This window comes from Sapajus apella, unplaced genomic scaffold, assembly GCF_009761245.1.
Source record: "Sapajus apella isolate SASKATOON/1434 unplaced genomic scaffold, GSC_monkey_1.0 scaffold132, whole genome shotgun sequence".
NCBI classification, from domain to species: domain Eukaryota; kingdom Metazoa; phylum Chordata; class Mammalia; order Primates; family Cebidae; genus Sapajus; species Sapajus apella.
In genome coordinates this window covers 3,504,267-3,518,330 of record NW_022437072.1, presented here as the reverse complement: position 1 = coordinate 3,518,330, position 14,064 = coordinate 3,504,267, and the positions used below count along the sequence as shown (strand labels likewise).

The window sequence follows — 14,064 nt, the reverse complement described above, 5'->3', positions numbered from 1 at the left end:
GATGAATGCTGATAAAAACCACTAGATTTAGGACTTACATTGTGATTGGTTCCAGAGGAAAGAATGAAGGATTGTCAAAGAATTATAGTTGAGAAAGTAGGGTACAGAAACCAGGAATTTGTGCCAATAAAATTCTTGATTTTTTTTTTTTTACCTCCCACGCTGATCTGTTAAATCCAATAATTTTATCATCTCATTCCATATGGTATCTATGGACACAGATTAAAGGAAACAAAATTTCTGCCAGAAACACATTTCCTTCTTCCAAGAAACACACATGTTCATGATAATAAAACAAATGGAAAAGTGGGTAAGACCAAACACGTAAAAGTGTCCGAGATCTTTAATGATTTAAATGTCATTGGAATTCTTTCAGATATTTATATAAGTATTTGTTAGGAAAAAAATATCATCAGTAAAACGTCAGTTGAGGCCGGGCGCGGTGGCTCAAGCCTGTAATCCCAGCACTTTGGGAGGCCGAGGCGGGTGGGTCACTAGGCCAAGAGATCGAGACCATCCTGGTCAACATGGTGAAACCCCGTCTCTACTAAAAATACAAAAAATTAGCTGGGCATGGTGGCGCGTGCCTGTAATCCCAACTACTCGGGAGGCTGAGGCAGGAGAATTGCCTGAACCCAGGAGGCGGAGGTTGCGGTGAGCCGAGATCCCGCCATTGCACTCCAGCCTGGGTAACAAGAGTGAAACTCCGTCTCAAAAAAAAAAAAAAAAAACTTCAGTTGAATTCAGAATTCTACTAGAAGAGAAATATGATAAATGTAACCAAAAGAAAACATGGCATATGTTTATGGCAACAGTAGCAGAAATATTTATTGTAAAACCCAATAACTAGACATACTACAGTAAAAGAACTTGTAATATCTTGAACATTACAATTCTTTATATCCTCAAACCTAACTTTGTTAAAGAACCAAAGTGAAAAGAGAGGTATTGAGTGAACCTCGAACGTTTGTTTCTTGCTTCCTACATGCAAACATTATAAGCATTAAACTATGAAATAAATTGTCTTCTGATCTAGGCAGCTAACATAAGTAGAACAAATTTATTTTTTTGACCAAATGTCACTATCTGTGTGCCAGGCATTGTGTTAGGTGTTATATAAGTAACAGAAAGCAAAATCATGGTTTCTGCCCTCCTGGAACATAGGATCTAGCTGAGATAGATAATAAATTAAAAACATAAACAAGGTGTTATAGATTTCTAAAAAGCTATGAAAGTAATAACAGGTTATATGCAAGAGTAACTTCAGAAAGACATGTTTTGAATAGGTGATAAGGAAATACCTCTTTGGGGAGGTAATATTGAGCTACAGTGATACGAACAGCCCGGCCCAGTAAAAGCCTGGGAAGTGGAGTTATAGGAAGAAGAAAAAACTACAAAGTTCATATTCATATTAATATTCAAAGAACTGATAATAAAAAATCACATTTTGAGTGCTTCCTATATATAGTACTTTAGAGGCTTTATCTTGTTTATTTTTTGTAATAACAGTGGGATATAGATGTCAATATGAATCCCAATTCACAGTTATAAAACTGAGAAACAGAGAGCTTAAGTAACTTGTAAAAGGTCATAAAACTAGTAAGTGGAAACACTTGACCCAAACTATTGTATATGTTTTCAGAATCCAAACTTCAAACCATTGTATGTTGTATTGCCGGTATGATCCATATTTTTAGGAGGTGGACATGTCCACTGACATCAAAACTCAAGTCCAAATCAACTTGTGATCTGATCTTTCTCCACACTTTGTATTTTACAGAAGGTGCCATCATCTGCCTCACTATCCAGAGACCTGGGTACTATCCTCATCTTCTCTCTACTTTACTACCAAATTCGATCATTATATCCTCTTAAAATTTAATGTCTAAATGTATTTTGAATAAGATCTGTTTCTGCAAAGATCACAGTAGAATGTACGTTCATATTTTACTAGGATTGCTGCGTTAACACGATAGTTTATCCTTCTCAGTTTTCCCATGCCACCTCCTCATTCACAAGCCATTTTCCATATTGTCATCAAAGTGAGCATCCTAAAAACATGATCATATCACTCCTCCTCTTAAAAAACACTTTAGTTTTTCCCCCATTGCCCTTAAGATGAAATTCAAAATACCATGGTTTCAAAGTAGGGTAGCCATATGTCCTGTTATTTCTTAGACAGTCTCAATTTTTATCATTGTTTTTCAGTGTAATTCTTAATGTGTCCCTTTATTCTAAAAAGTACCCTGGTACTTTAAGACCTAGTCCAAAGTTACTGCTTCAGTCTCACTTCAGATCTTTCCATTCAGCCCATACACTTAAACTCTATGCTGTATTCCTATGGGATTACTTGTGTTCCTGAAGTCTCTCAGGCTTTCGTTACTTCCACTAGAACATGCTGGGCATTCTGCTTATAGCTTTCTACTTATCACTCACTTTCCCCAAATGTACTGGCTAACATCTACTCAGTTTTAGGTCCCAACTCAGACATCACCTCCAATTCAGCTCTCTGGCTTTTCTACTAAAAGAAGCAGCTAGGTGCCCTTCCTAAGTGTCTGTTGCTGCCTAATCATTACATATATTCACCCAAGTGTTTTTACCCATTTTGCTGTTGGTACCATTCACAGTAGTGTAAGTTCTTGCAGACAAGGAAAGTATCCCTGTTTGTTTAACTAGCTCCTGGCCCATATTCAACACATAATACTTCTGTTAACTGATAAGATTTTATTAGTTCTATATAGGAGCTCTGTATTCCTAGCACTGGGGATGATGCCCTACACAAAGTAGGTTCTTAACACGTATTTGTGAAGTGACTAATTTAATGTACAAATGAATACATTGGTGTTTGGCACCTTTAATAGAGAATGGAATTAATTTTAATTACTGTTGCTGTTTAAAGTGATAGCAAAGAGATGTGTGGAGATAGGAAGAGTTTATTCCCTACAGGATAAGCACCATCACTTAAAAAACTGTTCTGTATTTGAAAATGTAATGTGTGAAGTGGTAATTTAATTTGAAGCAAGGAATGTTTGTGTGTTTTGAAGAGTGAACATGACATCAAGTTCTCAGGGGTCCCAGCATTTTATTCTGACTACTCCCTTTAACTTGGGCTTAACATATCATGGCTTTGTCTTCTCCAGGACACTTGTTACACCTCGAGAACCAGATTTGTCCTCACATTCACAGGAAAACCTGCCTATCTCTCAATAAGAACAGCTAATTCCAGTCTCTCCAAGACACTCACATGAGCTGTTCAATTTAAGCACTCTTAACACCTTGGTTTATAAATTGGAGAGTATATTATGATTTAATATATATTATTATGATGTCTATATCTATAGACAAAAATGTGGAACCACTTTCCTATCCCTTGCCTTACCTTCTCCCTGTACCTCGAGTGAAGACGCTCTTACACTGATAATCATCTTAGCTAGATAGACACTACAGATACACGTGAGATGGGAGGCTTCCCTTCCTTGAGAACCCACAAATGTGTTACGTTAGAAACAGGAGCTTACTTCTGTTGCCTCAACAAGTGAAGTTTGATGTATTATTTTCTCAGCTGTATTAGTTTTCCCAGTAAATGGAATTTGTCAAACCAGCATTTTTGAGGTTACAATTTGTTAAATAGAAGCTTAACTTACATTCTTAAGAAACTCTTCCAAACTTAAACAAATTTGACATTTGCTCTCATACCTTCTTTTATGGAAGGAAATAAAATGGCAACAGAATTTTTAAAAAGAAACCATCATACATCATAACACCACCCCCAATACATAAGTATTCACAAATACATAACGATTTTGTGTGTGTGTGTGTGTGTGTGTGTGTGTGTGTGTGACATGCAGAAGATTAGCTGCAAACCGACATGGTGGGTGCAGTGTATCAGTCAGATGGAGAAACTAAACGAAGATGACCAAAAGCTAGAGACTGCTGGATGGAAAAGGCCTGTTTTAGTCTGTCAGGTCTACTGCAACAAGTAGACTGGGTGGCTTACAGACTCCAGATGTTTACTTCTCGCTGTCTGAAGCCTGGGAATTCCGCATTCAAGCTGCTGGCAGATTTGGTGTCTGGTGAGGGCCCATTTCCTAGTTCACAGATGGCACAGGGTATAAGGGGCAAAGGGTTCCTCTTTTTTATAAGGCCATTAATTGCATTCATGAGAGTTCCACCTCCATGACCTAATCGCCTCCCAAAGGCTGCACTTCCTAATACCATTACCTTGGGGATTAGGATTCAATGATGAATTTTGAGGGGACAGGAACATTCAGAGCAAAACAGGTCCGTCCCTGCCTGTTTTGTTGTTCTCACACATAAGAATATTTAAAAGCAGATCTTCTTTGAAGTGTTATGGTACATCATGTGACTTTAGTGTTTTTTTCACATTTGATTCGATGGTTTTTGTTTCCATAATCATGTCTCTTCTTGTATGCAGAGTAAATATATGCTTAATGTGCAAAAAATTTTAATACTTCTTCACTTTTGGGTGTTTGAACTGAGAAAATTTGGTTATGAAAACTAGAGGGCTATTTTAAAAATATAATTATAAGTGAAGTAATGTCACATTGAGAGCTAAGAACCATATAATGAGAATTTCTTTTGCATACGTCAACACAACTTACTGAGGCAGAAATGCGTAAAATATGGAATGCTCACACGTTTTTCTGTCTCAAATTTCTTAACAGAAAGAACGAGAGAGAGGTTCTAACTTGGCCTTTATGTTTCGACTGCCTTTTGCTGCTGGGAGGGTGTTTAGCATCAGTATGTTGGACACTCTGCTGTATCAGGTACACAGAATTTCTTTTCTCCCTAAAATGATTGTTTTCTGTTTTATTTAGATTTTATTTAAATGAATAATACATCTAGTGTTTCCATGCAGCTGTTAACTTAAAATTGGCTCCAGAAGTTATTCAGAATTTTATTTCATATACTGAAAAACATAAATGCTCCTATGAAACATTTTGTAAGAAAAATATTATTTTAAAAAATAACCTATGGAAATTATTTTAGGCATTCTTTTGTGCCAGTTCCCTGCAATGTTTAATACATTTAATACATTTTAGTACATTTTGCATGTTACTCCATGCATATTACTGGATTAAAAACAGGTAAAAAATTACCAACTTAATAAAAACAGCATTCTTTGTAGTATACATTTTTTCCCAGTTTGAAATAAAATACCAAATTGATGTCAATAAACTGTTAAACTAAGGACATTTTAAGAATCTGCCAATTATTGCATATTTTAGAAAAGTACGAAAAAGACTACAACGACTAAAAATCATTGAATTTGTTTCTGAATGCCAGCTTAACTTTTTCATTTTATCATAGCTAAGAGGTTTGTGGCAATGTTAATTCAAAATATAATCTTTTTTTGTCTCTGCCAGAAACTGAACAGCAGTAGTATTTCATTTTCTCTGATTCAAGTAATCAGACAATCTCTAAATATTTCCATTAAGAAGAAAGATATATTCGTAAGGCTTGAAATTATTTGATAACATTAATCTAAAATTAAGCGTTTTAGCACTTTATTGTACCTATTCTTTTTGCTTATTTATGTACCATCTTCTATAATTGCTTGACTGAACAAACTAATGCAAAGAGAGTTAAAGCTTTTCTGCAGACCTCTGAGCTAATTTTGCCCATGAGTATGCCTTTAGCAATGTCAGAAACCATCTGCTTATGTCAGATGAGCGTTGGAGCAAACACAACAAAGTAGAATAAATACCCCTATGATCCCTAAAGTTTCCAGACATATTATGTGGTTACTACAGGAGGCAGGGCTCCCAGTTCAAACACTGTTATCGTACACACATACTTCTGATCTCTTAAAGAGATTAAATTGCAGGAGATGGTTTATTTGAAGAAGAGTGTTGAAACTGAAGATTTTATATCAATAGGAGCCAAATGCTTGGGTGCTGTTATGCCCCAGTGGTTTTAAGATATTTTTAGCCACAGTATCCACTGTTTAAATAAAATCTTGTAAGGAAGTCTTATGTATAAGTTAAATAGAAGAAAACTATTCTGTAGAAATGAAAAACAGTTTTTTCTTTCTCTTTATTTTTGCCTCACATTTATGTTATAAATAGAGATACAGGAAATTGGATGAGTTTCTGAAATCTGAAGAAAGAGTGTACTAGAACTATATATTTTTTAAGTCTTTTTATATATTGTTTTAGAGACAAAGCCTTGCTCTATCACTCTGTCTGGAGGACAGTGGTGTGACCTTGGCCCACTGTAACCTCCACATCCCAGATTCAAGCAATTCTCCTGCCTCAGGCTCCCAAATAGCTGAGATTACAGGAGTGCACCATCACGCCCAGCTAATTTTTGCATTTTTAGTAGAGACGAGCTTTCACCATGTTGGTCAGGCTGGTCTCAAACTCCTGATCTCAGGAGATCCACCCACCTTGGCCTCCCAAAGTGCAGAGATAGGTGTAATTAAGAGTGTGCTCGGCCTAGTCTTAAACTGTAACACAGTAAACCTATTTTGCATTTCAATTCAATATATACCTGCATGTGTGTGCATAAGTGTATGTATGTATAACCGAAACAAAACATTACCAACACACCCTTTCTGCCTGTAATTTACTGTATTTTTTTAATCATACTGAATATACTCTATTTCATTTAAAAAATTTGCTGACATTAATTCGTAACTATTTTGTGGCTTGTTTGAAAAACATTCAGTAGAGGACTTTTGGATTAGTAAAATCCAGAGCATAATTTCTCTCCACTATTGTCAATGGTTCTTGAACTATTGGGAATTATTTTCAGCCACACTCTCTTTAGCTGTTTACTAATAATATGGTCTATGTGTTTGTAAGGACTATGCTAGCTTTCAGACTTTCCAATGTTATAAGAGATGCCCTGTCATCCCAGGGAAATGCGGTGATTCAATTCATTTATTAATTTTTTTAAGGCTCCATTTTAGACCTGGTGTGTTGGCTCATGCCAGTAATCCCAGCATGTTAGGGTGGCCAAGGTGGATGGATAACTTGAGGGATGGAGTTCTAGACCAGCCTCACCAACATGGAAAACCCTGTCTCTGCTAAAATACAAAACTTAGGAGCCACGGCACACGCCTGCGGTCCCAGCTACTTGGGAGGCTGAGGCAAGAGAATGTGCTTGAACCTGGGAGGCGGAGGCTGCAGTGAGCCGAGATCACACCATTGCACTCCAGCCTGGGCGACACAGCAAGACCCTGTCTCAAATACGTACATACATATATACAGACAGACGTAGAAGGCCCCATTTTATCCTGAAGTATTGTGGAAAGGGAATATACAATAATAAATGATAAATATAGAAATTTACTTCACTAGCTTAGAGCTTAATTCTAAAAAAGACTGACATTTTTTCATTGAAAATTTGTTTTGATTGTTTTAAGTTTTTATGATAGTCATTTCATTTGGGGTTTTTGTTTTAAAAATACTAAAAATGTTTTTATCATTCCTAATAGCACACATAAAATATAAGCATAGTGAGATATTTCTAGATGAAAAATTATTTCCAATGTTTCCTTATGAATAGCTTAACTGTACATATTTTTCTAGGATACTAACAAGATATATTACATTTTTTTTATGGAGGCTTAATAATGTGTTATGAGAAATAATTTTTTTAAAGTTGTTGGATGTTCACACTACTAGCTGTTCTACACATCTGATATACATTATATATAAATATACATGTATATTTTGTTCATTTGTTTATCTTGCAGTCATTTGTGAAGGATTATATGATTTCTATCACGAGACTTCTGTTGGGACTGGACACTACACCAGGTTCTGGGTTTCTTTGTTCTGTAAGTTGATAATCTCTAGAAGATTGTTGTGATAGAAGGCTCTGAAATCTTTCTACCATATACTTTGCTAATTCTTCTGTGTCATGTTATTTTTTGTATTGTGAATCCAGAGTTGCATCTGAGTTTTTAAAATTCCTTTAAAATTTCAAGGAAAGCATATTATTTTTAATTAATAATCATCATGATAGCATTTTGTTTAAAATGCCAAATGAATATTTTTTGATAACTGGCAATTTGAGACTGCCGTAGGATGTAATACTGTCCAGGAAAGTGGTGATCATACTATTTAACCCCTTTGTTTTATAGATAAGTACATTTGTCCAACTGTACTGAATGAAATTATTTGCTAACAGCTCAGATTTACAAGAAGCAAAGAGGGGCTGTAACTTTTGTTTCCTGTTTGGTAGCACTGTGCTTATTCTACTACACATCTTTCTCAATATGGGCATTATTAGTGGGTGGAACAAGTCATTATGGTACTAGAGCGTCTTTTTTACTTTAGATTTGGTAACATCAGCAAACCCTGTAAATTAAATACTAGTGGCGGCCTTCAGTTACTGCTGCATGCAAAATAGTTTCCATATGCTTTCCCAGTCAATTACCAGTGCTCTACTGCCTACTGATAGCGAACTAATATAATGTCATGCTGCCCTAAATTGAGTACTTAGATTTCGTAAGCTTGGTGATGTGTAATAAATAAATTTAATAGATGGATAAGCATGAAATATAACTTTGAGATTTGTAAACACTAATAATTTCTGCCTTTAAGAAGTGAAAAATACTTGAGCCAGGGATGTCAGTTGAGGCTGCAGTGGGCCGTGAACCATAGCCTGGGTAACAGAGAGAGACTCTGACCCACAAAAATCAACAAATAAGTGAAAAGTTACCACTAGCGCTCTATTTCTGACACATTTATTATGTAAATAATGTATGTGTATTATAGATGAAAATTACTGAAGATGACTTATGGATCAGAACTTATGCCAGACTTTATCAGAAGTTGTGTTCTTCTACTGGAGATGTTCCCATTGGAATCTACAGGACCGAGTCTCAGAAACTTACTACATCTGAGGTTTGGAAATAACAAAATATTCCTATTTTGATGTTTAACCAGATGAATGCAATCATTCAAAAACTTACAAACTGATTTCTAAAAACTGCAATAGAGAGTGAAAAGAATGCTACCTGAATACATTGTGTTAACTCTCAGAAGCAAAATTTTTTTCAGCTGTTTTTTTTACTAAACTGTGTCAATATTCCAAAAAATATTGTTGGCTAAGGGGCTGTTCTAAGTTTATGGATGTTGGGTTTCAGATGACTTTTGTAGATTTAGGATTAGCTGTTTCTAGAAGATTATCAGGAAGCAAATTAATTATAAATTACCTTGAGTTTCTGACACATAAGAAAAGTTCTCAGGCAAGCAACCTAGATTTCTAATATATGCCCCTACTGCATATATTAGCATTTTGAAGGAAGCAAAGAAAATTTAGTGAGTATTCACATTTCTCAATCTCCAGATTGATGGCCACTCTAAAGCCAAAAGAAAACTCTTGAGTATAAGATTACTGTCAGATCTTCCCAAAGAAAAGTTCAGTAAATTTAATAGCAAACTTGATCCAGTTAATATGGAAGGAGAATCTCTGATAAGTTTATGTAGCTGAAAACATATTTGCATTTTGATTTGGTCCCTTCATGTGGTTCATGTTGTTTTAAGTAGTTCTTATAGCCTTAGTATAATATTACCTTTTAGGTTAGACTCTTTTCCAAAAGAAAGATTTTGGATAAATGCATCATTCTATCAATATCTACAAAATTATTTAATGTAAGGTATGGTTTATATTCTTAAAATATATTTTTCTTCAGATACTTAAAAGTTATTACAAATTATTAAAAAATTTGGTTAGCCAATTTTTTGGTCTGATACAAAATTACCTCAACTGTAAGGCTCAGATCAGACACATGCATTTCATTAATTTATATGGTGATTAAACCACCTTGTGAAAGAATCACCAAATCCCTGTATAGAAAAGAACTTTATAGAAAGCATAAAAACAATGGGGTATATTTTTGTTGTTGCTGTGAAAATGTTTAGTTTGACACTTATATAAGTTGCCAGCAGAATATACTCCAGTTTCTCTGAGGTGCTTCTTGGTGGTTTCACTGTAGCTTCAGGGGTGCTAAATGGAGCTTTGCTGCCATCTTTCCTGCTGAATCTGAGTTTTTCTTTTCCTGTGGTTGTTGTGGTTCACACTGAAAAGAATGAGACAAAGCTAGAGAAAGTCAGGAATTTTGATTGATTAGAAAAACAAACGAGACAGCTAAATATGTAAGGTGTTTGTCTAGAAATGCCTAAAATTTTAAGGATACTTGATTAAAAACAGTATTATTTAATTAAAGGTCAAGAAAAGATCAAAGCTTTCATACTCAGGTAATTAAGCACAATTATCTGTTCAGGCCGCTGTAACAAAATACCATGCACTGGGACTTGTAAACCACAGCAATTTCATTCTCACAGTTTTGAAGGCTGGGAAATCCAAGATCAAGGCACCAGTTAGTTAGGTGTCTGGTGAGTACCTGCTTCCTGGTTCACACATGGCCATCTTCTCACTGAATTCTCACCTGGTGAAAGGGAAGGGGATCTTTCTGAGTCCTCTTTTATAAAGCTCTCTCATGATCTAATGGTCTTCCCCAAGCCCTACCTTCAAATACCAACACACTGAGGATTAGGTTTTCACATACGCATTGTGGGTTGATGGGGAACAAATATTCAGTCTATACAAACCATTTCTTATTTTACCCTAGCCAGTACAAAGAAGATTTTCATACAGTGGCATATTGTGATGTTTTTTATCTGACATATAGGCTTTGAGAATTGCGATGCAGTAAATTCTGCCCTTGGTCAACTCCATGTCCATGTCAGTGTTATACATTATAATAGTGTTCATGTGTTATTAAAATACTCTTTTGTGTGCTGTTGACATTGCAGGTAGGAAAAGGATAACTATTTGAATTGTTGTCAAGGAGTACTTAACTACATTTTATTCAACATAAAGATCACCTCATTAAAATGCTTGTAAATTCTCAAATGTCTAGATTATATTTAAAAATACATATCATTGGGATGATAAAAGGACACTGTTTAAAATAAAGATGATACCTCTTGTTTTTTCTGCACTGAATTCAATCCATCTTCTGGCACACATTTTTATTTAAATATTAAATTTTGCCTATTGTAGAAAGAATGGAGGCAACTAACAAAGATAAGCAATAGAGACACCAAGCACTTTTTACAACAAAATATTTTAATAGGAACTGAGAAATTAATTTTACTCAACATCTAGCATACTCTGAGTGATACAGTTGAGCCTGACTTCAATTATTAATTTCCTGGTAAATAAGGTAAACAATAGCAATATGTTTATTTATATAGTAATTATAATCTGATACATGAAAGGATAAATTTCATCTTGCAAAAGATGTGTTTTTCTTGGTCATTTGTTAAAAGGATGAGTATATTCTTTGCTTCCTGAACTTGGAGATTTTAGATGCCATGATGAGTAATATCTATCTGTGGTCATAGTTTTGCAAGATGGAAAAGTACCCTTAAAGTGTGTATCTCTTACATTAATCTTTAACTAAAAATTTAGAAAGGGACATCAATTAAATCTTAACCCAATAAAGACATTGAGGTTTTTTTGTATTTAAAGATGGAAACATTATTTTTTTCAGATTATATAAAAACACAGGATAAGAGCTTAATGCATCTAATAAAATAAGATTAGCTCTAACAGTTCACCATGTCTCTCAAATATCAGATGGTTTAAAAACAAAGTTTTGAAATTTAAATAACCATTAGTGTTCAAAATGCAGCTGTTCTCTTAATAGAATTTAAAGAAAGACACTAGATTTCAGGAAGTAGAAACTTCATTCAGTAACTACTCCTGGAGAGTCTGTATTTTTGCTTAGGTTGCTGTCAGATCTCAATTTGCCTCAAGTTCAGAAAGCTTTGCTGCTGTCATTCTCTCCGTATGAATACATATTAAAGATTTATTCATTGGAAGTGGTCTATGGCCTGGGGACCCTGGAACCAGTCAAGGGCTAGGAGTATCACACTGAATTCTGAAAGTTCAGTTAAAGGGTTATTCTGTACACTTAACACTTCAGCAGCAAATTGGAAGACTCTTTCCTAGGGAAACTGACCAACCCAAATGGAAAAGCCTAAAAATACAGACGTGGGAGATTCTTTTTTTTTTTTTTTATTTTTTAGACAGAGTCTAACTCTGTTGCCAGACTGGAGTGCAGTGGCGCAAACTCGGCTCACTGCAACCTCTGCCTCTTGGGTTCAAGCGATTCCCCTGCATCAGCCTTCCAAGTAGCTGGGACTACAGGGGCGTGCCACCATGCCCGGCTAATTTTTTGTATTTTAGTAGAGACAGGGTTTTACCATGTTGGCCAGGATGGTCTTGATCTCCTGATGTCGTGATCTGCCCTCCTCGGCCTCCCAAAGTGCTGGGATTACAGGCGTGAGCCACCGCGCCGGGCCAGGTGTGGGAGATTCTTTAAGCTCAGTAATCCAGCCAGATCACCATGAAATGCAGCAATAAAAAGAATCTCACCCAGAGCCTTCAGTCAATTTATTAGTCTTTTACTTTAATAAGAAGAAGGCAACTAAAAATTCCCGACAGAAGTGGAAAAGCTTATAATATAAAGTTCAGGAAGTTATTGATAAACTAGAGCAAGAATTCACAACATGGACAAAGAGTAAACAAAGGATCAAATTAGATAACTAGTATAGGAGTTCTAAGATTTGAATCATAAGATTTCAAGAAAAAGGAATTGCATAGAAACTGAAGAAATATTAGTGTAATAATTCTGGAAAAATCAGTAATGTGTTAGTTTCCAAATGGGAAAGGTTACCATGTGTCCACAACAGTGAATTAAAATAGACTCACATCATCAAGTTTCAAAACACTGAGGGAAAGGAGAGGCTCCTAAAATCTTTCAGGGGGAAGATGGTGGGATAGATCACATGCAAGGTACCATTTGGGTTTTCTCAACAGCAATACCACAAGCCAGAATAAAATGGAATAATGCTCTCAAGATTTTAAAAAAAGATTATTATTTTCAACTTAGAATTGTTTATCCAGTCAAAGCTATCAAACTTGTGTAAAAGCAGTGTAAGTAAGATGTCAAGTATATATATTCTCCAAAAATATCCTTCCCATGTCTGATTTCTGAGGAAACTACTCCCACCAAAATGAGGGAGAAATCATGATCTGCAGGAAATCAGACATTTTATGGAAACTAGGTGACAAGAGTAAAGTCAAGGATATCAACAGGATGATGATGAAAAGACCCCCAAGCATAAAGGAAGACCTAGAGCAGGTCAGAAGGCTTCAGAGAGATTTCTTTAGGAAGATTAAATCTATAGACTTCCTGAAGCATCTCAGTGTCTTCAATTAACATTAGACAGTTTCCAAAGAGTTCAGGATGGATTATTGTATATATCTAAGTACATATCAAAGCAATTGATACAATAAGGCAATTGTTGACTTTAGGAATATAACACCATTATCAACAATTAAAGAATGTATGCAGGCAATGAATTCTAACCACACACCTATATATCTCATCTGTAAAGTACACTGAGTCATAGTATATCCTGAATTTTGATCCAATAGAAATTATGCTGAACTAGTTTGAGATGATGACGGCAAAGGTAGTAAAATATATAGAAAAGATTGTTAATGACTCTTCTTGTAGAGTGAGAAGTCAATAGATAAAAGCAGAGACTGAAAAAAACATGAAATAATAATCAAGCATATTATATAGAAATAGAGAAAGAACAACACATCCCACTAAAAGAGGCAAAACTAGATGGGTCTTATGAGAGGAAATTAAAGAGAGATTATGCTGTGAGCTGCTATTTTTCTAAACATGCTATAACATTTTCTGACTCTTCAAACCATGCATTTATAACTAATATAAAACACTAATAGATGTATAGGCTTAACGTAATGATAATAGACCCATTCATTAATTATTTCTTTATACATGTTTAAGTGCTAAATTCTATTCTGTTCTATGAAGAATAGAATTTACATGTTTAAGTGCTAAATTCTATTCTGTTCTGTAAATGTCAATATTTTATGTAAGGATAAACTAATATAAAGATTTTAGGCTTTGCTTTCTTGTTTATTCATGAAATTTAAAAAAAAAGACTTTTAAAGGCAGATGCAGATTTTCATGTCACATCA

The 14,064-nt window shown here is 35.1% G+C and overlaps 1 protein-coding gene across 8 annotated transcripts in view; it reads left to right on the top strand.

Moving 5' to 3' along the window:
- Nucleotides 1–14,064, top strand: part of KCNT2 (potassium sodium-activated channel subfamily T member 2) — a 412,694-nt gene that overhangs the window by 355,007 nt on the left and 43,623 nt on the right. For 7 of the 8 annotated variants that reach the window (XM_032262880.1, XM_032262875.1, XM_032262878.1 and 4 more), the window contains 3 exons: nucleotides 4,686–4,787; nucleotides 7,724–7,807; nucleotides 8,751–8,879. The exons of the other annotated variant lie outside the window; for it this stretch is intronic. In XM_032262880.1, coding sequence (XP_032118771.1) covers nucleotides 4,686–4,787; nucleotides 7,724–7,807; nucleotides 8,751–8,879 — 315 coding nt within the window. The remainder of the gene's footprint in view (nucleotides 1–4,685; nucleotides 4,788–7,723; nucleotides 7,808–8,750; nucleotides 8,880–14,064) is intronic. 8 annotated transcript variants of the gene reach the window in all.